The sequence below is a fragment of the Megascapheus bottae genome, chromosome 5 (assembly GCF_031878675.1).
Source record: "Megascapheus bottae isolate mThoBot1 chromosome 5, mThoBot2.hap1, whole genome shotgun sequence".
In the NCBI taxonomy this organism is placed as follows: Eukaryota; Metazoa; Chordata; class Mammalia; order Rodentia; family Geomyidae; genus Megascapheus; species Megascapheus bottae.
In genome coordinates this window covers 38,794,326-38,821,756 of record NC_143513.1, presented here as the reverse complement: position 1 = coordinate 38,821,756, position 27,431 = coordinate 38,794,326, and the positions used below count along the sequence as shown (strand labels likewise).

At 37.6% G+C, this 27,431-nt stretch overlaps 2 protein-coding genes across 3 annotated transcripts in view; one reads left to right on the top strand and one right to left on the bottom strand.

The window, feature by feature from the left end:
* The window catches only part of Fam185a (family with sequence similarity 185 member A), a 37,289-nt gene extending 15,018 nt beyond the window's left edge, over nt 1–22,271 (bottom strand). The window contains exons 1-5 of the mRNA XM_090332919.1: nt 21,700–22,271; nt 18,904–19,013; nt 16,919–17,011; nt 13,673–13,811; nt 2,120–2,161 (exon numbers count right to left, since the gene is read on the bottom strand). Of these exons, the coding sequence (XP_090189045.1) occupies nt 2,120–2,161; nt 13,673–13,811; nt 16,919–17,011; nt 18,904–19,013; nt 21,700–22,117 (802 nt within the window). The 5' untranslated portion in view covers nt 22,118–22,271. The remainder of the gene's footprint in view (nt 1–2,119; nt 2,162–13,672; nt 13,812–16,918; nt 17,012–18,903; nt 19,014–21,699) is intronic.
* A 100-nt stretch (nt 22,272–22,371) lies between these two features.
* The window catches only part of Ccdc146 (coiled-coil domain containing 146), a 104,367-nt gene continuing 99,307 nt past the window's right edge, over nt 22,372–27,431 (top strand). The window contains exon 1 of one of the 2 annotated variants that reach the window (XM_090332918.1): nt 22,372–22,686. The gene's annotated coding sequence lies outside the window, so the exon portion shown is untranslated. The remainder of the gene's footprint in view (nt 22,687–27,431) is intronic. The other variant, XM_090332917.1, reaches the window with a different exon arrangement.

The following is a 27,431-nucleotide window of genomic DNA, read 5'->3' as shown; positions in this document are numbered from 1 at the left end:
AGGCTAAATTTTTATGATTTTCCTTTAGATAAATGGAGGATATTCTCAAAATTGGCCAAGTATGTTTAAAGAGTTCTTGTTTCAAAATATAAAATAAGAACAGCACAAGAGATATCTTTTCATTTTTGCAACCTGATTTGCTTTCTTAGAAAGGGACACTAATTGCAATAGCAGGGAACAGTGTTTCTATGGGGGAATGGAAATGGGGTTTGAACTCAGAGCTTTGTACCTGTAGACAGATGTTTTACCAATTGAGTGACAGGATCTTGCTTTTTTTTTCTAAAGCTGGCATGGACTATGATCCTCATATTTACAGTTTCTGTCATAGCTGGGATGACACATACATGCCATTACATGCACAAAGGCTCATGGACTTTTTCGTTCAGGCTGGACTTGAGCTTCAATTGTCCTAATCTTAGCTTCCTGAATAGCTGGAAAGACAAACATGTACCACTATGCCAAGTGATTCTATTACTTCTTTCTATTCATGCTGGCCTTAAGCCATCACCCTCCCAGTGCCTGGCTAGCAACAAATTTTATATATAGGACATAAAGATTTGAAAGTAGAATCTTAAGGTCACTTCAAGTTTTCTAAATTAATGCTCTCTAGGTATTCTGTATTAGGATGGGAACAAAGAAGAGATGGGGCTTCTCAAAGGCATATAACATACTATATATATATTTTATATATACCATATGTATGTACATACATATATACATACACACACTATATATATGTACATATATTACTGCATATACTCTATAACATATAATAGCTTAATTATATCTTTGGAAAGCATATAAATTACATTTTTAAAGTATATATGAAAATGTACATATAGAAATATGTCTTTATGCATATATTTATATATTTTTAAAAGTAATATACATATATGTATACATACATATATAAGTATATATATACATATTTATGTATGTATATACTTTTTTTCCAGTCCTGGGCCTGAGCTCAGGGCCTGAGCCCTGTCCTTGGACTTTCTCAAAGCTAGAGCTCTACCACTTGGGCCTCAGCACCACTTCTGGCTTTGTCTATGTATGTGGTAACAAGGAATCGAACCTGGGTCTTTGTGCATGCTAGGCAAGCACTCTACCACTAGGCTAAACTCCCAGCCCAACTTTTTAAAGATGTGATTAAAGCTGTAATATATAGCTCCTAATAATGTCTCTGAAAAGACAAAAAAGTAGAGCTAAGTGAGGAACTCTGTTAGCAAGCCTTCCTACCATCATTAGCAGTCAGCTATGCTTTCTCCTGCCTACTCATTTGCATCCAAGGATGGCCTCCTGTTCCAGAAGATAGGTACTTCAGGTTGAGCATCCCAAAATCAGAAATGAAAATCAGAAATGCTTCCGAATCCGAAACTTTTTGAATGCCAACATGATACCACAGTGGAAAATTCCACAGCTGATCTCATGGGATGGGATGCCACTGAACTGCAGACACACACAAAAGATACTGCATACACTGTGTATGTAAGGTATATAGAAAACAAACAACTTTCATGATTAGTGGTGAGGCTCAACCCCAAGAGATTACAAAATCTCAAACAGCTCTGAACCTAAGAACTTTGGATAATAGATACTTGGCTTGTATTATACATATATACAAGTTATCAATCCCTATCTCTTAGGAATAAATGAAAAGCTCTGGAAATGTTAATAATTTAATAGTAAATACAAATATAAAACTTTTCATCTCTTAGAATTCTATAAAATACATATTGACAATATAAAGCAAATCCTATCATTACAGTATGTAACTTATTCTATGTATAGCTGCAAGGCAGCCTGAACTACCTTACATTGGCCCTACTTCTCGTATAAATCTGAAGGAAATGAAAAGCCAGGTTCTGTTGGCTCACATCTGTAATTCTCGCTACTCAGGAGGATAATAGTTTGAAGACAACCCAGGTATAAAGGTAGGTGGGCCTCTTATCTCCAACTGACCAACAAAAAGAAAGTGGAGGTGTGGCTCAAGTGGCAGAACACTAGCTCTGAAAGAAGAAGTCAAGGGAGAACATAAGGCCTGAATTCAAGCCTCAGTACTGGCACAAGAAAAAGAAGTAGGCAAAAACTTACCAACTACCATCTTAGCACATACCTACGGTGATGTTGCCCATTTTGCTTTGTAATATTATATTACCTGTTAAAAAAGAAAAAGAAGAGATATATTTATGGTTAATTTAAAAAGAAAATTTGTTATATATTATCTTAAAGCGTGAATAGAAATCTACAATATTATTTTATAATATTGCTCCTGTTATTAGTGATTTTTCTCAACATCATAAATCCAGAGATTGAGCTGCAGTTCTGAATAAGTATGCATCTATGCAAGCTGTCGCCCCACTCCATTCCCAAACCTTAAGCTTTTCAACCATGACTGCAAAGCAAACCCACTTTACTTTGTGGCAAGCACAGAAGAAAAAGAATACCTCCAAAGCTTATAGCAAATAAATAAAAAAAGAAGACTTGCCAGGCACGGGTGGCTCATGCCTGTAATCCTAGTTACTCAAGAGTCTGAGATCTGAGGAAAGTCTATGAGACTCTTCAATAAACTTCTCACTCACTATACATTTTCAACCTAAACATCAGTAAACCTAAACATCAATGTGTTTTTCAGACCATAAAAACCACACTTTGAAGCAAGGAACACTAAAACATTTGGTGGAAAAATAATTACTTTAAATTTGCAGGCCATGACTGCTTGTTAGATTAAGTATTTCTGAGCCAAGAGTTGAAGTGGTCTGGGGTAGGAATAGTGATTCCATAGAGACATGACTAACAAGGAAACATCAAGATCTCCATTTTTCAATGAATAGATATTTTCTGGGATAAGTATAAGATACTTCAACAAGCATTTTTTCCAGTCTCCTTCCTTTAATACAAAAAACAGGATCTTCATATATTTTTTATCTATATGTACTCCTAGGATTAAAAGTCCAATTAATCCACCAAAAATATAAGCAACATCACCTCTTCATAATTCTAAGAGTAATGAAAAAGTGAAGGAAAAATTTGGGTCTCAGAACTTAATCTCACTTTCTACATTTTGTAAATACTGACACATTACTATTTGGGAAAAGGCAAAAAAAAAAAAAAGGCAACGATTCCTTTGCCCATATAACAGATGTGCCTGTGCCTGACTGCAAAGTACCTTTCAAAAGGCCCTAACATTCCATCACACTTCAGAAAGCATATGAACAAGAGGAATCTTTAAGGTATAGGAAGGAAAACATAGTTTTTATACAGAAGCCCATGAAATTATTTTCAGATCTCAGTAAATTACAGGGCTGTAAAGATCTCATTAGTAAATGTGTTATGTAACTAATAGTTCATTGGTATGTTATATATCCTTTCCCAATTTTCAAACCCAGTAATAGAGATTCACCATCATATGCAAATAGTAACCAATGATCCATCATATTGCCTTCTAGGATTCAGAGATTCAGCAACATATGCAAATAGAAGCCAACAATTACATTGCCTCCTAGTATTCATGTCCTGTCTAATCTTCTTTCCTCATGGAAGGCTGAACCTTCGTGACTAGCTTTTAACAAAGAGAATGGGGGACAAGTGGCAGAAAGCCATTTACAAGATAAGATTACAGAAAGATGATGGTGTCTATCTTTCAAGTCTAGTCCTCTTATTCAGATGGACACCAGCTGCCATGTTGGAAATTAACTGTGCTGCAGACAGTATCCAAATGGATCCAAATTGAAAGTGGTTCTTGGCTGACAGGGTCTGAACTAAATCCTGCCAACAACCACAGGAGTGAGCATGGAGGCAGAATTTTCCCTAGTTGAACATTCGATGAGCGCACAGTTTTGGCTGACATGTTGATTACAAACTTAGGAGCCATCCTGAGACAGAAGACTATTAGGCCACACCCAGATTTCTGGCCCAGCCAACTAAGATAACTGCTTCTTCATTACAATTGTTATGTTTTGGGATAGCCTGTTACAGAAGAGTAAGTAGTTAGTACAAATGCTGATACCTGATGAGGAGTTCTGTCATAATAGATATGCAAAAAATGTGGAACTGTTTTAGAGCTTGGCAGAGGTTGGAAGGATTTTAAAGAACAAGTTTGAGAAATTGTACTGAACAGTAATTCAGCAGAAATCTCAGCATTGGGTATGATTCATATGATGACTGAAAGGAGTGAGAAAAGTATTTTTGAAAACTGGAGGAATGAGGACCCTTATTTATTATAGCAGAAACTTGGCAACATCATCACCACTGGTAATACAGAATAGGAAATGTGCCAAATGAACTCAGTGATCTAGCCAAAGATATTTTAACTGGATGGTGCTGGATATTTTGTTTGTTTTTTCCTTTTTGGAGCCAAGAGAAAATTTGAATCCAGGTGCTAAAATATGGCTTAAAAATAAAACTAACAGTGACTAGAAAAACCTTGGTAAGACACAGAAAGATTAGTGATGATAATCTTATATTAATCAATAACAAATAAACTTCTTTAAGAAGATTGTGTAGATGCCTTATAGATCTTCTCAAACAGACCTCTGCAAAGCTTGAGGATGTTGGATCTCCACATCTTAGCAGAAGCCCATATTCTGAAGAGATTTTGTGTGAGTATAAGTTTTGCCTAAGGAAACAAACCCTCAAAGGATTCACAAACCTAATAAAGTTTTTGAGAATGCTCATCAATGAGCACTGCCAACTTGAATGGAAAGAGACAGCAACAATCCACGAAAAGAGATCTTAGATCCCTAACATTCTACTGGCAGAAAACAGACTAAGTAAACTACTCGGCTTTGAAGATAGACTACATTCCATAAAAAGTCAAGATGGGAAGCAGAGTTGTCGATCAAGTGATAAAGGGTCAGCCTTGAATAAAAAAGCCAACGAAGAGCCCACGCCCTGAGTTCAAGCCCTAGTACTGGCACAAAATAAAACAAAACAAAAACTAATGATGACCTAAGAGGGCAAGACTTAGACCGTCAAAAAATTATTCCCAAGCCTTGAGATCTATCGAAGAACCTATGATATTGGTCTTAATCTTTGATAAGGGAGCAAAAAAAAAATAACATGGAAGAAAGACAACCTCTTTAACGAATGGTGCTGGCAGAATTGGCTAAGCACCTGTAGAAAACTACAACTTGATCCTTATATGTCACCCTGTACCAGAATTAATTTCAAATGGATCAAAGACCTTGAGGTAAAAGCAGATACCCTCAAAATTTTACAGGAAGAACAGGAGACACACTAGGACTCCTTGGCACAGGTTGAAACTTTCTTAATAAAGGTCTAGAAACACATCAAATTAAAGAAAGTTTGGATAAATGGGACTGTATTAAACTGCAAAGATTCTATATGGCAAAGGACATAGCTAGCAAGCTAAATAGAAAGTCCATAGACTGGTGGACGATCTTTATTAGCCATATGACAGACAAGGGCCTCAGATATAAAATATACCTATAGCTCAAAAAATTGAATCTCTGGGCCTGGAGTTTAGCCTAGTGGTAGAGTGCTTGCCTAGCATGCATGAGGACCCGGGTTCAATTCCTTGGTAGCACATACACAGAAAAAAGCCAGAAGTGGTGCTGTGGCTCAAGTGATAGAGCTCTAGCCTTGAGAAAGTCCAAGGACAGTGCTCAGGCCCTGAGTTCATGGCCCAGGACTGGCAAAAAAAAAAATGAATCTCTGAAAAACAAATCCTCAAAGAAACAACCATCCCAATAAAAGGTGGGCTAAAGACGTAAGTGAGACTTCTCTGAATAGGAAATAAAAATAGCCTACAGACACATGAAGAAATGCTGCACATCTCTGGACATATAAGAAATGCAAATCAGCTATCTGGCAAATATCATGTAATCCTTTTACTAATTACAATAAAAAAAAGAAAAAAAAAGAAATGCAAATCAGGGGCTGGGAGTTTGGCCTAGTGGTTACAGTGCTTGCCTAGCATGCATGAAGACCCGGGTTCGATTCCTCGGTACCACATATAGAAAAAAAGCCAGAAGTGGTGCTGAGGCTCAAGTGGTAGAGCTCTAGCCTTGAGAGAGTCCAAGGACAGTGCTCAGGCCCTGAGTTCAAGCCCAGGACTGGTAAAAAAAAAAAAGAAATGCAAATCAAAACAATCTTGAGATTCCACTTCATTCCAGCTAGAATGGCCATCATCAAGAAAGCTAATAACAACAGAAGAAGCTGGGGGGTGGGGGAAATTTGGCCAGGAGGTGGGAGTGTAAACTTGTTCAACCATTCTGGAAAGCACTGTGGCATTTCCTCAAAAGATTAAAAATAGAGCTCCCCTATAACCCAGAAATCCCATTCCCAATGGGAATTTACCCAAATGTCCAATAATAAGGGCATACTAAAGCCACTAGCACAACAATATTCACTACAGCACTATTTACCATAGCTAAGATATGGAACCAAACCAGATGTCCCTCAGGATTTATATACAATGGAATTCTATGCTGCTATCAGAAAGAATGATATCATCTAATTCTTAAGGAAATGGAAAGACTTGGAAAAAATTGTATTAAGCGAAGTAAGCAAGACACAAAGGAACATACGCTCAATGGTTTCCCTCATTTTTAATAATTAGTACACATCTAGGACTCTCCTAACAGAGGATTACAATACCGCAAAACCTATGTACATATGGTCATACAGGATGAGACTAAATGAAATGAACTCTAGGTTATGGAAACAAGAAGTTTATCTTTATGACTGTTGTTCTTAATGTAATATGTGAAGTTATTTCTTTTCTCTTTTTCCACTTACGGTTATTCTCGTGTGGTTACTGTATCTGACTTTGCTACCTGGTATACTATATATACACTCACTTGTCTATTTGAAATAGGGAAGGGAAGGGGGAAAACACAATGATTGGGAGGGTGTTGGGAGAAGAAAATGGAGACAAAAACATAAGAAGGGGTATCAAGGTTCGAGAAGTAATATACCAATTACTTCACAAATCTAACTGTAACCCCTCATTGCCTTACAATAAAATACAATTTTATATATATATATGCTTTGTTTTGTTTTGTTCACAAAGCATCTGATCATAGTTTAAACAGTGCTTTTCTGAACAAAGGATCAAAAGGCACATGGTATCCTTAATATGTGGCTATTAGATCCAAACAGTACAAGAGCAAGGACCCAGTGCTATGGACATGGTACTGGAAATATAAACACAACTACATGGAAATAAAAATTTATGACTCTATAGACATAATGTTTTATTACATAGATTAATATGTATGTATGATATACAAACCCTCAGCCTAATTTTAATTATGTTCTAAAATCTAAGTGCCAGTGACTATACATAGAGATTCCCTTCTTGAATACTTGTTTGTCAAATATATCATTTGAAATATGGTGTAAAAATCAATGATAATAAATTCTTTAATAAAAAAAGAAAAACCCCAGTGCTTTCACAAAAGGAGTATAGTTTCTGAAACACCACCATGGAGTTGAGTTCAAGCACTGAATGGAGCATTCATATTTTGTGTCAGATATCACAAGACATTAATAAATAGCCCAGAAACCTAAGGAAGTTACAACATGGAACATGGCTGACTCAGTGCATCTGTGTTACAGAGCACTGACTATAGGAAATAGCTCTAGAAATAGCTCTTAATTGATGATGGAAATTTTAGTTAGAATCAAAATGTTCAATCTACTACGGTGAAGAACTTTAAGAATATCTAATATCTACCCAAATTATCTCCTAAAAGTAATGGAACTAGGATCAGATTCTTGCTATTAACTTATAGTTAAGAGTAAACAATTAGATGTTTTTAAGTTCTGTTTTCATCATCTGTAAACAGCTAATTGTCCATTAAGTGAAATGAATTTGCTAATTTAGGCACTCATTACATGTCTGCTTTCAAACACCCACTACCTATTTACTGGCACAAGGGTTCCAAATTAAAATACTAGTAAAACTTACCAAAAAGACAGTATTGTTCATATCTGTGTATGCCTGGCTTTTTACAACATCTATATATTGGAAATTTCAGGCCTTTAACAAAATCTGGTAAAGGCTAGCTTAAGAAGAAAGCCAAACTAAATAAATCTTCAACAGGCAGCTCTTAGAATTCATATATTCTGAAACTTTATTTTTTATAAGTCATATTAGGAAGTAGAACATTTTGCCATAAATACAAGTTTTAAGATCCTAAGCCAGCATGTTGGAAGAGAGCCAATACATACACATAATTTGCATTATATAAATATCAGCATTTGGAACAAAGATTCATTAAAGTATATGCTCAGAGTTCTGGCTTGGGAAAATCTTTGGTAGACAACCCTTTACAGAACTCCCATAGTTAGATCATAGAGACTTTCATGAGTCTAGATCACCCATGAGTCTTATCTTTTACATAAAGAATGTGAGACTAAAACTTTGCCTACTCTTCTATACCTTCCATACCCCAGATTTCAAACTTCAAGTATGATCCCCTGGGCCAACTACAGAAATACAAGTGATATGGGAACATGGGCAAGAAACTTAAGACTGTCCAAAAGATGATTTTAAAAAACACTGGGTGTATGAATTAAGCATAAGAAAAGTTTCCTTGTTTTGTCTTTTCTCTTTTGTACACACTAAAAAGCTATAGAAGAACAAGAGGCAATGACTAGATGAGAAAACAAGGCTAAACAATGTGGAAGAAACTGCTTCAAAATTTCCCTTTCTCTACTGATACTCAGTACCATGCTATATAACAAAGAAGTGGTGATAGATAGTCACAAGTGCACTACACTGAGGTAAGAAGACAATGCCTTGAGAAAATAACTACAGATGGAGTGGGAGGTAGCATTCCAATTGGGGTGGGAATGACAGAGAGATAATGAAAACACATTGAATCCTTCCACTAAACTGTATTTTTTTTCAAAGAGGAAAGTTTAAAGTTTATTATTTGTACAAATAAGGAGGCTACTACAGATTCACTTCTAAATCCATGTCTCCCTAGACAAAGATAGCAGAGTGACTTATAGGGATCTTATCCATATTCATTTGGGAAGACTTATCATCATGCATAGAGTGTAAGTGGGTACATTTCTCAGTATACTTTAAGATCATGTTTCTTCATACATGAAACAAACAGGAACATCTTTAGGGAAGAGAATTTAACATGGTAATCAAATTACATGCTACATCATCTACAAGAGGAATACTGTGGTTTTGGAGGGCTTAAATAGATGTCTAGTGTTTTCTCTGGAGGACATCAACAGAAATAAAAATATAACTTAATTCATGTCAGTAACCAGATGTGTCTTTCCTCACACTCACAGATGCTCAAATATATATATTTCTACATCACAGCAAATTAAACTGCATTTTTAAGGACAGGTATCATCTGCCCAAAAATCCAGCCACATATATATATACACAATGGAATTCTACATAGCCAACAGACAAGATAAAATAATGGCATTTGCAGGGAAGTGGATGAATCTAGAGCGAATCATGTTGAGTGAGACAAGTCAAGACCTAAGGAACAAAAGGCACATGGTATCCTTAATATGTGGCTATTAAATCCAAAGACTACAAGAGTGAGGACTCAGTAACTGCATACCCAATGCTATGGACATGGTAATGGAAATATAAACATAATTATATAGACATAAAAACCTATGACTCTATAGACATAATATTTTATTTCATAAATTAATATGTTTCTATGACATACAAACCATTAGCCTAATTTTGATTAAGTTCTAAATACTAAGTCCCAGTGATTGTAAATAGAGATTCCCTTCTTAAAAACTTGTTAAACTTGTCATTTAAAATATGATGTAAAAAAATCAACTTTAATAAATTCTTTAATAAAAAAAATCCAGCCACAGAGTTTAAATATACCTAAAGTGAAGGCTGTGAACTGTTATCCTGAACCCCCTTTCTCCCAGAAAGGTTTATTTTCCTAGATGTTGGGAGCAAAGCTGGCGGAGAGCCCTCAGCTGTCAGCCCTCATTGGAGCTGCCTCAGCTGCAGAGAGCCACTTTGGCCCAAGATCACTCTCTCTGGGGCAGCTGGCATCTAAGGACTGGGGATATAAAGTCCAGCTCTCACTCCAACTTGACACCACCCCGAGGGACTAGGCCAGCTTCAGAGTCCCCCGTTGGGGATGTGGAAACCATATCACAGTACAACTTCTCCCCTGGATATTGAGCTTCCTTCCTTCACGTGGCAGTCTTTCTAGCTAGCTCGAGGCTCTCAAATTGCTCTCAGCGTTTCCACTTTCAGGGAAACCCAAACTGGAGACAGGAGTCTAACACAAGATCTAGGTCTAAAACCATGTAAGGAAATGTATTTGACTTCCTACTAAAGGTTAGTAAATACAAAAGTCTTTACAAAAGCAAAGGAATGAACTATTATCCTTATCAGGGTTTCTATTTTAGCTACTTTAATCAGGAGACCTGGAGTATTTTGAGGACTGCCTCAAAATAGTTCACCTGTTTTGACTAGCTTATACAAAATAGTGATGTACTATCCTAAGTTCAACTCTTGGTTTTCTTAAATAAAAAAAAGAAATTATTGTTCTAAGAACATCAATGGTATAAAGCAGTACAGAGAGCACAGCAATTTTTCCTGTACTTTTTCATCCACATCTGACTTGATAAGAAACTGTCATTTTACTCAAAGCTACTCTATACATTCGGCATAGTACTGTAATTATGGTCAACACAGAAGTACTTGTAATAAGAATGGTTAAAGTTTTTAAAACCCTGAAAAAGGAAATTAAAGCAAAACTGAGGAAATGGAAAAACCTCCCATGCTCCTGGATTGGAAGAATCAACATCGTGAAAATGGCAATCTTGCCAAGGGCTATCTACAAATTCAATGCATTACCCATCAATATCCCAATGTCATTCATTAAAGAAATAGAAGAGGCAATCCAAAATTTCATATGGAATAATAAAGACCCTGTATAGCAAAAACACTTCTTAGCAGAAAGAACACCGCAGGAGGAATTTCAATACCAAACTATAGACTCTATTACAGAGATATAGTGACCAAAACAGCTTAGTATTGGCACAAGAACAGGCCTGAAGACAAATGGAATAGAACTGAGGACCCAGATATTAAACCACAGACCCATGGCCACCTAATATTTGACAAGGGAGCCAAAAAATAGAATGGAAGAAAGAGCCTCTTCAACAAATGGTGTTGGCAGAACTGGTTAAGCACCTGCAGAAAAATAAAGTTGGATCCTTCTTTGTCATCCTGCACCAGGATTAACTCCAAATGGATCAAAGACTTGAAGTAAAAGCCAATACACTGAAAACTTTACAAGAAGGAATGGGAGATACACTAGACCTCCTTGGCACGGGTTGAAACTTTCTTAATAAGGACCAAGAAACACAACAAATTAGAGAAAGGCTGGATAAGTGGGACTGCATTAAACTGCAGAGCTTCTGTAGGGCAAAGGACATTGCTAGCAAATTAACTAGAAAGCCTACAGAGTGGGAGAAGATCTTCACTAACCATACAATAAACAAAGGCCTCATATCTAAAATATATCAACAACTCAAAAAATTGAATCACTCCAAAACTAATCTCAAAAGTAACAACCATCCCATTAAAAGATGGGCCAAAGACTTAAGGAGAATATTCTCTGGGCCAAAGACTTAAGGAGAGTATTCTCTGAAGAAGAAATAAGAATGGCCTATAGACATATGAAGAAATGTTCGATGTCTCTGGCCATAAAAGAAATGCAAATCAAAACAACTCTAAGATTCCATCTCACTCCAGTTAGAATGGCCAGAATCAAGAAATCTAATAACAGATGCTGGCAGGGATGTGGCCAGGAGGGAACACTACTGCACTGTTGGTGATCATTCAACCACTATGGAAAGCAGTATGGCAGTTCCTCAAAACACTAAACATAGAGCTCCCCTATGACCCAGCAATTCCACTACTTGACATTTACCCAATCGTCCAGAAAAAAGGACATACTAAATCTACAACGATGTTCATTGCAGCACTGTTTACCATAGCAAAGAAATGGAACCAACCCAGATGTCCCTCAGTTGATGAGTGGATCAACAAGATGTGGTATTTATACATAATGGAATTCTATGCTGTTGTCAGAAGGAACGACATCTCCCCATTTGTAAGGAAATGGAAAGACTTAGAAAAAATCCTATTAAGTGAAGTAAGCCAGACTCAAAGGAACATAGGCTTAATGGTTTCCCTCATTTGTCATAATCAGTATAAACCTTGGGCTCTCCTAGCAGAGATTCACAATAGAACAAAATCTAGATACATAAGGCCATATAATATGACGCTAAATGAAAGGACCTCCAGGATATAGAAACAAAAGCCATATAATGAGTGATTGTTGTCCTTAATGTACTATGTTATCTCTCATCTCTTTTGTTGTCCCTTGGTTATCTCATATTGTTACAATATTTCACCTTGTTATGTGATATATTTTATATATGCTTAATTGGTTATTTGAAATAGGAGAAGGAAGGGGGGAATCAAGATGAGTGGGGGGAGGGGCAGGGTGGGAGGGAAATGGGGACCATGACATGAGAAAGGGTATCAATATTTGTGAAGTAATGTTCCTTCTATCTGGTGAATATAATGTAATACTTCTATTAATTACAATAAAAATATATGAAAAAAAGAAATTAAAGAATGGTTAAAGTTTAACCATTAAATTGAGGCTCAAGAATTATTCCAGTATAGAATATTTCTTTTTAATTTTTGTTCTTGTTTAGTTTTAAAACAAGAAATTTACTTGTCAATTTCCAACTTGTCAACTTTCTGTACCTAGTCTAGAACTAACCGTACTTTCTAATAGCACCTAATAATTTGTGGTCACTACTAAAGTCTGGAGATTTTTGCCAAACTATATAGATACCAATGAAAATGAGTGAACCATTTATGGAAAAAATTCAAGTCCATACTTCCTGGAAGATACCCTAAACGCATTTGGCAGATATGTATATATTGCAGTTCATTTGGGGGTAAGTAATTCTTAATTCTAGCTGTATGTATTTCAGAAAGTATCCACACCTGGACTTAAGTCATCTGCTCGATGGAAAGACTAAAAGGAGGCTGAGTAACACGGAACTCCAGTGGGACTTCTACCAGGCTACCTCACCATTATGCTCGCTTCCTTTCCCTAAAACAAATGTTAACTGTTGCTGCTTACATTAAACAATCATCTTTCTGCAAGCATGCTTTAGAAAGTATTAAAACATGCAATCTCCTAACTGAAAATGACAAGGTGTTAAGAGGATTTGGTGCCAACACAAATGCACATACCATTTAACCAAAATTAGCGTAACCAAGTTCCTATCATTGACCCATCCAAATGTTTCATTAATTTAACTTTTAGCTCTCCTATCATAATATAAAAACTGAAACTCAACTTTGTTTGCTGCTTTTACTTATTGTCATATATTGTTATTCATTTCATGTTATAAGGCTATGTACTAAATATCAGAATTTACTGTCCATTTTATATGTAACAGCATAATCTTCAATGTCTTGGCAAAACAGTTAAATTACCTTGTGCATCATCTTATTTTTGTAATATTCTAAAAGGGCATCTGGACTGCAATTCATTATTTAGAATGTCAGTTTCTTGATCCTTCAACTACAATCATCTCCTAAAATTTATGCTGTGTGGAAAATCTGAGATGTATTAATCTTCTGTCAGCTTACCATGAACATTTCCTAATGCAATATTTCCAGCAGCAGAAGATACAAATGATGATTCTGTGTAAAGGTACTTGGCTTCCAGCAAACCATCTTCAGTAGATATGTTAACAGAATTTCCTTGCAGTTTATCTACAGTTACAGTCTAATAAGAAAAAGATTCCAATCAGTTGATTATAAAATAAAACTGGAAATAAAGCCAAAATAGTATATCTGGGACTAGTGAGCAACTATATGAGGTTTTTTTTTAACCTAATGCACAATGGCTTTCTTACTAACTCCTTTTTTTTTTTCAAGTTCAAATGTTTACTTTTTATTCATTCTCTTTTAAGGGGGTCTCATATTATATTGTATACAAATATAATTTTTCAGTTTTTATTTTTGATAATGGATGTTCTATTTACTAACTCCTGTTCTTGATCCTATGGTTTTCTTAATTGTAAGTAACTCCTAGCTCTCTAAGTACAAGCTTGTGAACAACATTGTTCCCTGTAGAATATGAGATTCAAAGTAAATCCTCCTATTTATTTAGCATTATTCACTTAATAGTCTTTTTGTACTGTCTATGTAGAATTATTTATGTTTTGTTAGATTTACTCCTACTACGTAATTTTTTATTGTCAAGATATAGAGGAGTTACAGTTGCATTTGTCAGGTAATAGGGGGTATATTACTTCTCGAACTTACTACATAATTTTAACGTGGTATTCTTCAATATATCTTTTACATTTTCATTTAACTTTAATCCAGCAACAAAATAAACTATTAGTATATATTATTGTAGTACTAATATTAATATTTGATGACAATATTTATATTTTAAAACGTCTAATATTGTGTCAAGTGTGCATTTCCATGTTCTTAAAATCCTTCTATTAATGCTTTCCCCATGCTTTTTCATTCTTTTTTTTTTTTTTGCCAGTGTTGGGCCTTGAACTCAGGGCCTGAGCACTGTCCTGGGCTTTCTCAAGGCTAGAGCTCTTCCATTTGAGCTACAGCACCATTTCTGGCTTTTTTCTATGTATGTGGTACCAAGGAATCGAACCTGTGTCTTCGTGCATGCTAGGCAAGCACTCTACCCCTAGGCCCAACTCCTGGCCCTTTTCATTCTTTTTTTTATGCATTTGTTTTACCACTGAAGGCTCCAGCCTTTAATCCATCCATAAAAATTTGCTAATAGAGGAAATAGCAGCCACCTTTACCTGTTATTGTCAAGAAGAAAATAAAAAGCATCTCTGCACAGAACTTGACGATGTGTGCTGTGGATATCTTTTATACATCTTCTATCAGATTATGGCAGTTCTCATGTATTTCAAATTTATTTGATTATTATTGCCAGAGGAATAGTGAATGTATTGAGTTTTTGAATGTACTTTCTTTCTATTAAGCTATCTTAATTTCTGTCCTTTAGTATGTTTACATGACACCTACACTTTTGATCTGTAGAATTTTTCCACTTTATAATTAATAAGGCAGTAGTTTTCCAGTAAATAAAGTGAAAGGGATTTTATGTTCATACTTAAATTTTGCTAACAAATCTCAGTATACATTTATATTTCATATCTCAGTATCACCTTATTTTTTCACATGTAATATAGATAATTAAGACCTATAAAATAATCTTTATGGTATGAACATATAAATATTGACATTAAAAGCTTGTCCCCATTTTGCCCAGAGAAAACTTCAAGTTTAGAATGCATGTCATCAGACATATGTGGGTCATGGGGCTTGAACTTGGCTTGGGCTCTGTCCCTGAGCTCTTCAGCTGAAAGCTATTCTCCTACCCTTAAACCAAGTCCCACTTCCCAAGTTTTCTAGAGGTTAATTAGAGATAAGAGTCTCAGGTCCTTTTGTGCCTGGGCTGGCTTTGAACCTTGATCCTCAGATCTCAGTCTCCTGAGTAGCTAGGATTACAGGCACAAGCCACTGCACCCAGCTCAGACACTAATTTCAATTAAAAGATTAAACAATTCCTTCTGTAGAGCAAAACACTAATGCTGAGTTACTGTTATTAATATTAAGGAGTATCACAAACAGTTCCCTGGATTAAATTATTTGTTTGTTTGTTTGTTTGTTTAGAGCTGGTTCTGGGCTTAAACTCTGGGCTTGGGGGCTTTTTTGCTCAGGGATCGTGCCCTACCACTTGAGCTACACTTTCACTTAAGGCTTTTTGGTAAATAATTGGAGATAAGTGTCTCATTGATCTTTCTGCCCAAACTATTGGTCACATTTCTAAAAAGAATTCCAAAATTATACTTTTACTCACAGAAAACAATAACGCAGTTGATTAAAATCTACAAATTAGTTGTGCACTGGTGGTTCCTGCCTGTAATTCTACCTTCTCAGGAGGCTGAGATCTCAAGGTCCTGATTTGAAACAGCATGAGCAGAAAAATCCCAAAGACTTATCTCCAATTAATGAGCAAAAAAATGGAACTGGAGATATGGTTCTAATGTTAAGAGAGCCAGCCAGGAGAGAAAAAGCTGAGTAGAAGCATGAGGCTTGAGTTAAAGTCCCAGCACAGGAACATCAACAACAAAAGAAAAATTACAAAGTATCTTTCTATACCAATCAAACTTCCAATAGCTACAATGGATTGAGTTGGAGAACAGTAAAGATATCTAATGGTGCCACCTTGTGGACAATACAGAAGAAAGGTGAATTACAAACTAATTCTTCAATTTCTCCAGAGAAGTAAGCAGATCTTGGAGAATACAGTACTCATGTAAACCTGACCCCCAGCCCTTAATGAGATGTTTTAACCAAAGACTATTAAAATAAAAATCAAGGGGCCAGGAGTTTGGCCTAGTGGTTAAAGTGCTTGCATGCATGCATGAAGACCCGGGTTCAATTCCTCGGTACCACATACATAGAAAAAAGCTGGAAGTGGTGCTGAGACTCAAGTGGTAGAGCTCTAGCCTTGAGAAAGTCCAAGGACAGTGATCAGGCCCTAAGCTCAAGCCCAGGACTGGCATAAATAAATAAATAAATAAATAAATAAATAAATAAAATAAAAATCAAGATTAGAATTAAATGTTAAGCATTTAAGTTTTTACTCATTCCAAACTGTCACAAGTATTAAAATACAAACTAAAATTTAAAATGCATAATATTTAATTACTACAATTCCATTCAAATTTACAGACAAATCATAATGCATTACAGGTTTTTTTCTCTAGAAGCAACCTACTTTGTGAACCAACAGGAAGCAAAATTGCAGTTACTAACAAGAGAAAGCTCTGATCTTACACTTTTATCTGATGCACGAATATCTGTATCTCCATAGATTGTTCCTAGACAGATCACTTTGCCCCCTTTGGTTTGAACAAGTAATTTTTGACTCTGAAAGGCAAACAGAAAATATAGACAAAAAAGAAAATAAGTTTGACTTAAATTAATGAAACATTTACCACATTTCTTTCTTACTAATAATAAAACACTGATATATTGAATTTATTTGTATTTGGTTATTTGAAATTTGATAGGGAAGGGGGGAAAACCAAGACAGGTGGGGGTGTAGGGGGGGAGGGAAATGGGTACCAAGACATGTGAAAGGGTATCAATGTATGTGAATTAATGCACCTTCTATCTGGCAAATATCATGTAACCCTTTTACTAATTACAATAAAAAAATGCAAAAACAAAAAAAAAACACCAAGAGAAGAACCTGGAAATGAAATCAACACTAGTATAATAATATCAGCTAGAAAGAAATGCCAACTGTTGTCAAAGTATTTATTTATAGAGACAAAGGAAAAAAAGAAATACATTTAAAAAATTATAGAGAGCTATATTCCAGTCACTTTAAGGACTTAGGAGGTAGGGGAGGGAAAGTGGGAGAAAAGCATGGGCAGGGTTAACAATGTCCAATAAGAAATGCACTCACTACCTTATGTATGTAACTGTAATTCCTCTGTACAACATCCTGACAATAAAATTAAATGAAAAAATACAAAAGGACTTAGAAGTTAAAAATTCCTGTAACCAGCTAAGTAAATACAAACAGGGAATAACAGGGAATATAGTAACCACTGTTACTACTTATCATTTTTAATCATAATGATTAGTAATACTTATGTCTTCTTTGGCAGTTTGTCAGCACTGGAAAGAAAATGTAGTCTATTTTACATGAACTATATATCACTTAATTTGGGGAGACAGGTATGCTATTTTCCCTCCTTGTTTTCTTCCTCCTGGTCCTGGAGCTTAACCTCAGGGCTTGAGTGCTGTCCCTGCTTCTCTTGCTCAGGGTGAGTTCTCTACCACTTGAGCCACAGTGCCACTTCCAGCTCTTTTGAGTTGTTTATTGGAGATAAGAGTCTCACAGAGTTTCCTGCAGATCTCAATCTCCTGAAAAGCTAGGATTACAGGCATGGGCCACTGGTACCTGGCTTAATTTTCCCATTTTATACAGTAAAAGTTAGCTAGCTTTATCAGTGTATCACGATTTTTAAAATGCCAAATCAATTGGAATCTAGTTCTTTTTTTTTTTCCAGTCCTGGGCTTGGGCTCAGGGCTTGAGCACTGTCCTTGGACTTTCTCAAGGCTAGCACTCTACCACTTGAGCCTCAGCACCACTTCCGGCTTTTCTGTATGTATGTGGTACCAAGGAATTAAACCCGGGTCTTCGTGCATGCTAGGCAAGCACTTTAACCACTAGGCCAAACTCCCGGCCGCTGGAATCTAGTTCTTAATGATCCCAAAGACCCCAGGCTGGAGTGGTCTGAATGAGGATACATTGCACGTAAAGTCACAGTACATTGTATTGTACCCCAGGAAACACAGCTAAGTAAAAATGCTTCCAAGCACAAATAAAACAGTGGTCCTGTTCTAGTTAGTCCCTTCTGACAGACCCCAAACACATGAATGTGTAATTTCATTTCACATTTGACAACTCTGGCAAAAACCCAAATCCATGTTTATTGTCCAAAGGAAAAGCAGTGTGTTTCCAGCTTTTCTAACCTCATTTGTTGCTAGTAGAACAAGTGAAAAGCTATGTGCTACATCCAGGCTGAAACTTTTAGAATGGGTGTGCCTTTTCTATGCTCAACCCCTTCTCAGTGATTCTAGGTGAGAACAAAAAGGTAGAAAGAACCAAGTTCCCTTCCTAGGAAGGCTCCAAGAAATCCAAGATAGAGCCACCACACACCTGTCCACAATTGAAGAACTGTCATTGCAAATGCGTCACTAGATGGCTTGGCTATTTTTTTTTAAAGAGTTTAGATTACTTATACCTTAACAGAGTGCAAGAGGCTGGTACCCTGTTCTGTTTCAATTTTGCAATTATCACATTCAATATTCTGGACTTTGACACAGCCAGATCCCAGTGACTTGATATTCAAATCTAGAAACAGGAGAAGGAAAAAACAGCTTAGTACTAATGAGCACTAAAGCTAATTTTAATACCCCCTAGGCATCCAGTTCCTTAGCTATACTCCTCATCTTACTGAATCCTAGAGAGAACATCTTGATCAACAGTCTCTAAAAACTCTCAACCAAGGCAACGGGATCAAATGCCCCATTTTTCTGCCAGTTTTTAGGAATGATTGTTTCTCAGTTTGAAGAAAGAAAAAAAGTAATATAGATGGAAAGTTAAGTGAAAGATAATAGAAAGGACTGAGTAAAAACTCCCCCCCACACACACAAGTGGACAAGAATATGTTAGGATAATCAGTAAGCTTAGTTTCTCTTATATTCAGGAAGATGTAAAGATTTTTTCCTACCCCTCCCCCAAATTAAAAGCATATCAGAATAATAACCTGGCTCAGTACATCTGGTCATGGTGTAGGTTTGCAAATTCTCCCTCCAACCCTTAGCATCTAAAAAACTGGACTTTTACCATGCAGCTATGTCACAAGGTATATGAAGTATTTTTTCAAAAGTGAAGCCACTTTGAAATACCTAATAGTAAACAGTAACCATAATAATGTTAAGTGGAAGTGTATTCAAAGAGATCTGGGAAATTAGGAATTAGAGGTACAATTCTTGATTGCCAACTTACAGTTTAACCTAGAGCATTTCTGCATTAAAAGAATTAGAAACAGTGAGAACTTACTTAATACCTATAAATATCAACCATTTCTTTTTATAGTAAAATGCAGAACTAAACACACTGGGGTCTAATGCTACAATTTCAATGGTTATAACATAAAATCAGTTTCCATAGTTATATAACAATCTCCTGTAATCTGTTATTTAAAATAACAGTATCTTGGTTGTGATTGTGAAGACAAATTTATCACACAGAAACACAGGTGCAATTATAACTGCAAAGCTTGTTTCTGATAATAATTACAGCAATAAATTCATGAAGTAATGTCACAACACATGATTGGCTGTAAAGCAGAAATGACAGGTATGAAAAGAATTTAAACTTACTCTATCCTTGCCAAGTGGGTGGAGAAATCAAAGCTACACAATAGTAATAATGCTACTTTTAACCCATCTTCTGAAATAAGCAATAGACAATGTGGAGGAAAGGCTAGATCTGAGAGGCCTTTGAAATAAATGAATAGAAACATTACACTGGAAATTGTGTTCTAAATCTAAAAGAAGCAGCAGCTACGATGGTTGGAATCACCAGCAAAAAGTATATGTATTCATCTGTGCACAGTATTTTGGCTTAGTCTACCCAATACTTAGTCTATTTTGTACTATAGGCAAAGCTCCATCAGCATCTCTTTCCCCAAGACGGTTACAGTTCAAGAGCAGATTCTCTCATTTACCTATATTAGTCAGATTTTGAGAAGGAGCAAAGCATAATGACTGAGTGAATTCAGTCCATAGCCCAACTCCATCACTTTATATGTTAAGAAGGCATTTTACAATCTACCCTCCACTAGAATGTAAGTTCCAAGAAGTCACTGATTTTTTTTCCAATTTGTTCCTCTACAATAAATACTTTATACTTCCTATACCTTATTCATATATTACTTTAAAATAAATATTTACCAGTCCTGGGTTTGAACTCAGGGAATGGGTCCTGTCCCTGAGTGTCTTTGTACTCAAGGCTAGCACTCTACCACTTGAGTCACAGCACCACTTCTGGCATTTTCTGAGTAGTTTACTGGAAATAAGAATCTCAAGGACTTGGGGCTGGGAGTTCGGCCTAGTGGTAGAGTGCTTGCCTAGCATGCACGAAGGTCTGCACGAAGTCCTCAGTACCACATACATAGAAAAGCCAGAAGTGGTGCTGTGGCTCAAGTGGTAGAGCTCTAGCCTTGAGTAAAGCCCAAGGACAGTACTTAGGCCCTGAGTTCAGTCCCCAGGACTGACAAAAAAAAAAAAACAACAAAACAACAACAACAACAAAAACTTTCCTATCCAGTCTGGTTTTGACCTGATCCTCAGATCTCAGCCCCTTGAGTAGCTAGGTTTACAGGCACGAGCCACCAGCACCTGGCTTCCTGTATCTTAGTTTCCTCATCTGAAACTGTGATAACATCCATTTTATTGTGCAATTATGGGGATCTCAGAAATGCTAAATGATTACTATGAACATTTTCAGTGTCTTCTTTCATTTCCAGGAAGAATGAAAGCCTGGAGAACTCTCCCTAAAAAGTTATCACTGAGAAGTTACACTGAACCCAAATATCTAGGAAACAACTTACTACAGAAGTTCCCTGGATAGTTTTACTTGTCGTTTTCTACAAAAGCTTGCTAGGCTAAATTTGAGACCACACCAGGCCAAAAAGAATGGAGTTGAGTTATTAAGAAGCTGAGTGCCTATGTGAAACCAATACTTGCTATAGGTTACATATGGAACATTCTGGAGACAGGAGTCTTTGGAGGGGCAGAGGCCAAGGTGTGACCAGGGAAAACTACCATACTACTGAACGAATTATCAACCCTGAAAAATAAACGAGTTTGACAAGGGGGCATAAGGCAATCCACAGAGGTTATGTGACTTGGATTATCTTAAATCATGTTTCCACTCTATTTAAATGTTTTCCTTAGTTGTGACCTTGACTCTTAAATGCTACTGGGGAACTGGGTGCAGAGCAGAAGATGAAGCCTTGACCGTCACTTGCCAAACTTCAGGGGTATGTTCACTTCCACAGTCGCCCGGGGATCGATGGTGTCTGACACGATGGCCATCTCCCGCTGGGCCTCGTCGTACCGCACCTGCAGGCTGTCCAGGCCCAGCGCCCCGCCCTCCACGCCGGACATCACCACCAGCACGCGGTCGGCGTCGGGGAAGGCGTCGGGGTCCAAGGGCCTCACGGCCAGGTGGCAGGGGAGCCGCGCCCGCAGCCGACCGAACGGGCTCACCGGCAGCGTCCACTCCTTCAGAGGCCGGCGCGCCGGGTCAGGCGGAGGGACGTCGGGCTGCGATCGTAAGCCGCACAGCCGGGCCCGGCAAGCCTGACCCGTCCAGCGCCCGGCGCGGACCCAGCCGAGCCCCCGGCCAAGGCAGCCAAGTCCCCGGCCCCAACAGGCGGCGGGCATGACGTGCCCCTGTCTCCCTCAGCCACACGGAGGGCGCCGGGTCACCGCCAATTGGCTTGACTTCGGAGTTGCTTCAAGTCAGAGCCCGAGGAAACCCACTCCCAGGACTGGGTGATTTAAAACGCCAGCGGCCCAAACCGTAGCCCGTCCGAATACAAACCCGGACCCGTAGTCCTTGCCTATTCCCGCCCCCTTTCGCGAAGGACGACGGGATAAGTAGTTCTAAACAAGCCACACTCCCTTGTAGTCTAGCGGCGTGCAAACTACATATCCCAGAAGGCAGTGCGCAGGACAGACCGAGTAGTGAGACGAAACTAGGAAAGGCGCGCTCCCTTTGCTTCAAGCCCATTGGTTACTATCGGGCCAGGAAAAAAAAAGTCTACAGGAATCCCAGTGGCCAATGGAGAATGCCGAGGGGGCGAGGCCGGTACGGCCTCGCGGTCTCCTTGGATACCCAGGACGCGACTTCTTGTTTGGAGAGGGCGGCACTTGGGAGTGATCCTCTGGAACCCAAAACTCCCAAAAAGAAAGTTAGAAGCCCCAAATAAGTATCAAGACCAAGCGAAGGGGTAAGAAACTGCGCTTTCAGAGATGAGAACTAGGTGCAAAGTAGGAGTGCCGGGTAGGCTCCAGCGTCACCGAGCTGGGAAGGTCGACCCCTGCCAGAGAAAGGAGAGCCGGACTGATGGGCTTCCAGAAAACTTAATTCGGTCACAAGAACTTGTCAGAAATAGCATTCGAAGCCGGTGGCTCACACCTGTGATCCTAGCTACTCAAGAGCTTGAGATCTGAGGATCAAGGTTCAAAGCCAGCCCGGGCACTAAAGACCGTGAGACTCCTATCTCCAATTAACAGCTAGAAAACAGAAGTGGGTCTGTGGCTCAAAGGTAGGGCTCTAGTCTTGAGTTGAAGAGCTCAGGGACAGCACCCAGGCCCAGAGTTCAAGTCTCACAACCGACCCTCCACCCCCCCCCCCAAATAGCATTTGACTGTAACCTATCTTAAGTCAGTGTGTGGATGTCTCTGAGCTTTAGTGGCTATTCATAAAATGAGGGCAATAATACCTTTCTTAATTTGCCTCATAGGGTTTTTGTGAGGATCATGTAAGATAATGGGTGGTAGTGCAGTCCACAAAATTGTAATGAAACGTATTGTGTTCTTATTTTAGGAATAGTGCGGATATTCTAAGTAACCAAAAGAAAGCTAGGAGACCAGACCAGAACTTGTTTTGAGAGGAGCTTTGATTTTTTTTTTTAGCTAAATGATTTAGGGACAAAAATAAAATCTTAGAGAAAAAGGAAGAAGGAAAGAAGGAAGGAGAGGAGGCAAGAGAGGGAGATACATCTTGGTATGTGGAAAGAACCTGCAGGTTTGGGGTAAGAGGGGGGGCACATGGACTGTTTCTTGTTTTAAGTTAAAGATGGATTGCAGTGAGTAACTCTGTAAGGTCTCTTTTTACCTTTTGCAGTCTGTTATTCTATAGGCAGAAGAAAAGAGAAAGAAGGGCATATTTATTTCCTCTTATTTGTCTGATCTCTCTCCCTCTCTTGGCCCCTACAATTGCCTATAAATCATTTCCTGAATTCCTTAGATGTAAGTAGCTGTCTACTTACAAATAGTCACATTTATAAAATTCAAATGTCGAAACAGAATTCAAGATGCCTTCAGAATTGACCAGAATTCTTGGAAGCTATAGTGATAGCTAGAGTGATAGGCAGAGAGACCTGACTGGCCCTTGCAAATGCTAGTCACTTGCTTGTTGCCTTTTAAAATTCAGTATATTTTTAAGATGTCTATTCACGCTTCCTCCCTCTCTGCCCTCTCTCCCTCCAAATACTTCTTTCTTGAATGGAAACTAGGGATAGGTTCAGCAAGAGTCCTGTGAGTGAATAATGTTCTCCACAATTACTTAGACTGAGCTTCAGACTTTTTAAAATGACAACCAACAAGCATAATTTTGAAAAGAAATTTGTGAAAGAACACTGGCTATACAGATGCCAGATATTTTTAGATAAAATACAAATCCTTAGTAAATAATTTTGTTTGTAACTAAGCTTTCATTTCTGGAAACTAAGTGAATGGAATTGACAGCTGAGTCATAATAGTTTAGGTGGTATAATTGTTATTTGACCTTTCCAATAAATTTAATCACCAATATTACTTTTCTGATTGTGTGAAGTTAAAATTGAGAACATGACTAATACTAAGATTGACACAAGGTATAGAGTATTGACAGTCTAATGAGCATCAAGTCTGTCTGTAATAGTAACTAATAAATATTATATATTCTACATGTATGAATGCATAAGTTTAAAAACATGCATTCATTATCACATGCATCATCTCACTGTATCATAACAAAACACAGCTCACAGGACAGTTCTTTTTTATTATAAATGAGGATATAGATCCCAAAACATCAAGATTAAGAGATCTGACCTTATTCCTTTTGAAGAACAAGAGAATCACAGAGAATCAGATATAACATCTTTGCCCTTATTCTGAGCTTACTTGGAAGGCATTTTTACCTCCTTGGGTTTTTTTGTTGTTGTTTGTTTGTTGGTTGGTTGTGGGACTTGAACTCTGGGCTTGGGTGCTGTCCCTGAGCACTTCAGCTCAAGGCTACTTCCCTACCCCTTGAGGCACAGCGTCACTTCCAGTTTTCTAGTGGTTGATTAGAGATAAGAGTCGCATGGACTTTAGTGCCTGGGCTGGCTTTGAACCTCGATCCTCAGATCTCAGGCTCTTGAGTAGCTAGGATTGTAGCTGTAAGCCACCAGGTCCAGCTTTCCTTGGTCAGTTTTAAAGAACCTTCTCTGTAGTTATGAACAAGCTTCTGGAAGGAGGGTCAGCTAATATAAATTTTTTAGAGTTCATTTCATTCGTTAACATGAAAAGTCTTAAAAATATGTGTGCCTGTGACCCTGAAATTGTGCTTTGGAGAATGTAAGCATAAAGTTAGAAATAGTCAAGATATTTTGTTTTCTATCTCTCCTTATAAAATGAAATCATTGCATCAATTTACATGTCACCAAAGAAGGATTTTACAGATTTGAAATATTATGCAGCCATTTAAAAGATGTATTTTGAAGATGAATCCACATTATTGTAAATATTTCATAATATAATGCTAAATGAAGAGTAAATACCAGACTTGTGTAGCATGTTTCCAGTACTGTAGCAATAATAATAAATTAAATATAAAATTTTATTGCTCCAAAGCAATTGTAAAAGGATATATATATATATATATAACTTGAATATAATTATTATCTTTAAGCAGTGAGATTAAATTATATTTTGGGGGGGAGGTTGTTGTTTTTTTTCCAGTCCTGAGCTTGAACTCAGAGCCTGAGCACTGTCCTTGGACTTTCTCAAGGCTAGAGCTCTACCACTTGAGCCTCAGCACCACTTCTGGCTTTTTTCCCTGTATGTGGTACCAAGGAATCAAACCTGGGTCTTCGTGCATGCTAGGCAAGCACTCTATACCACTAGGCCAAACTCTCGGCCCATTAAATTATATTTTTATGTGTCACCAACAGTGAACATGGTCCACATTTATAATAAGAAAAATATAAAACGTTTCCCATTACAAATATTGTTCACCAAGACTAACCTATAAGGTCAAAACATTCTTATTGTTTAAATGTAAATATGGGATGGAAGGAGGATTTCTTGCCATCTAAATGTAAATGTCCCATGAATATTTTATGATTTCTGTTCAATAAATGGACAGCAGGGGGCAAGAAAGAGTCTTCAAAAGAAAATTTGACCCAAACAAAGCTGGGCTCAGAAATGAGTTTTAAACTGGGTTACTAAGTTCTTTAATTTGATTTTTAAAAAGAGTTCTATATGTGTATTTATTGAATTTATCTTTATTTCTGTATTGTCATATTTCATTTGGCTATATTTTGTCTTTGAACCCTGCTTTTTATTTGTATCTTTTATGAAGTTATTCAGAGGCTCATACATCTCTTGTTTTAGTAGTCAATCACTATCATTGCTTTTATGAGGTTTTCTTGAAATTTGTCCCTCTTCACGATCATTTACTGTATCGCAATCTTTTACTGTATAGTTGTTGGCTTTTGAAAGAAATGTGTTGCTTTGTGCTTTATGCATTTCATTTCTCTGTTGTAGCTTACCTACCTGGGTCCAAGATTTTAGTTGGAGATCTTTACTTCCTGTTGGAAGTTGGGAATTTCTCAGAGATCACTTAAGACTGAGGGGGAGTGAGGTTGTGATGATTTTTTTGTTGTTGTTACTGCTGTGGGCAGGTGTTGCACAATAGTCAAATATCCCACTTCAATGCTCAAGACACTGGGGGGTAGTCCTCTTTTCCACTCAGGACGAACAACCGGTCACAGTTGATAAACCACAGCCATGAGATCACCACAATCTCTAATGAAGAACCATCACCCCCAGTACTCCAGTATCCTTAGATATACATAGAAGAAGAGATTAGTCTTCTTGACAATCTGTTGTAGTTTACCCCAGCAGGTTGGAAGCCACTGTGTTTGTATTTAGAGTTCTCTGCTGCACTGTGGTTCATACACCATATGGGTCTCTTGAGGATCTCTGCAGTTTGTGGTAGAGACACACATTGTCTGGGCATGAAAAGTGATTTAGAAAAGAAATTATAAAAATAAACTCCACCTGTAAAGCAGGTGGCTTTGCAGGTGATTTCTACCAGGCATATATTAAAGGAGAAAGTTCTCGCTGAACTCTTCAGAATTCTGTGTTACCTCTCCAAATTAAAAGAGAATGCTTCCAAATTCATTTTATGAAGCCAGTGTTTTTGTGATAACAAAGCCAAACAAACTTACTGCCGGAAAAGAAAACAACAGTACAATATTCCACATGAATAGAGAAGCAAAATCTCTAATCATTAATATGGGAAAACTATGATGATCAAAAATCAAAAATGAATAATTAGAGTTAGCTAGACTGTTACCCGTTGATGAGTACCTGACAAAAAATAACTTTAAAGGAAGGTAGATTTATTTTGTCTCATGGTTTCGAAAGGTCAGTTCAGAGCCATTTTGGCTGTACTGCTTCTGGGCCATGGTAGGGAGTAGGTGGAGGAACAAGGCAATGTACTTCACAGCAGATAAGCAGAGGGAGACAAGAAGGGGGCTGTCATGTAATGCAACAAGCTGTCATCTTTTTCTGTAGGGCTCTGAAGCAGCAGGAGGACTGAGAGTTCAGGACCAGTGTGGATTACACAGCAAGACTATGTCTCCAAGGGAGAGGTGGGAGAGAGAAAGAGGGGAGAGAGGGGGTGGGGAGAGAGAGAGAGAGAGAGAGAGAGAGAGAG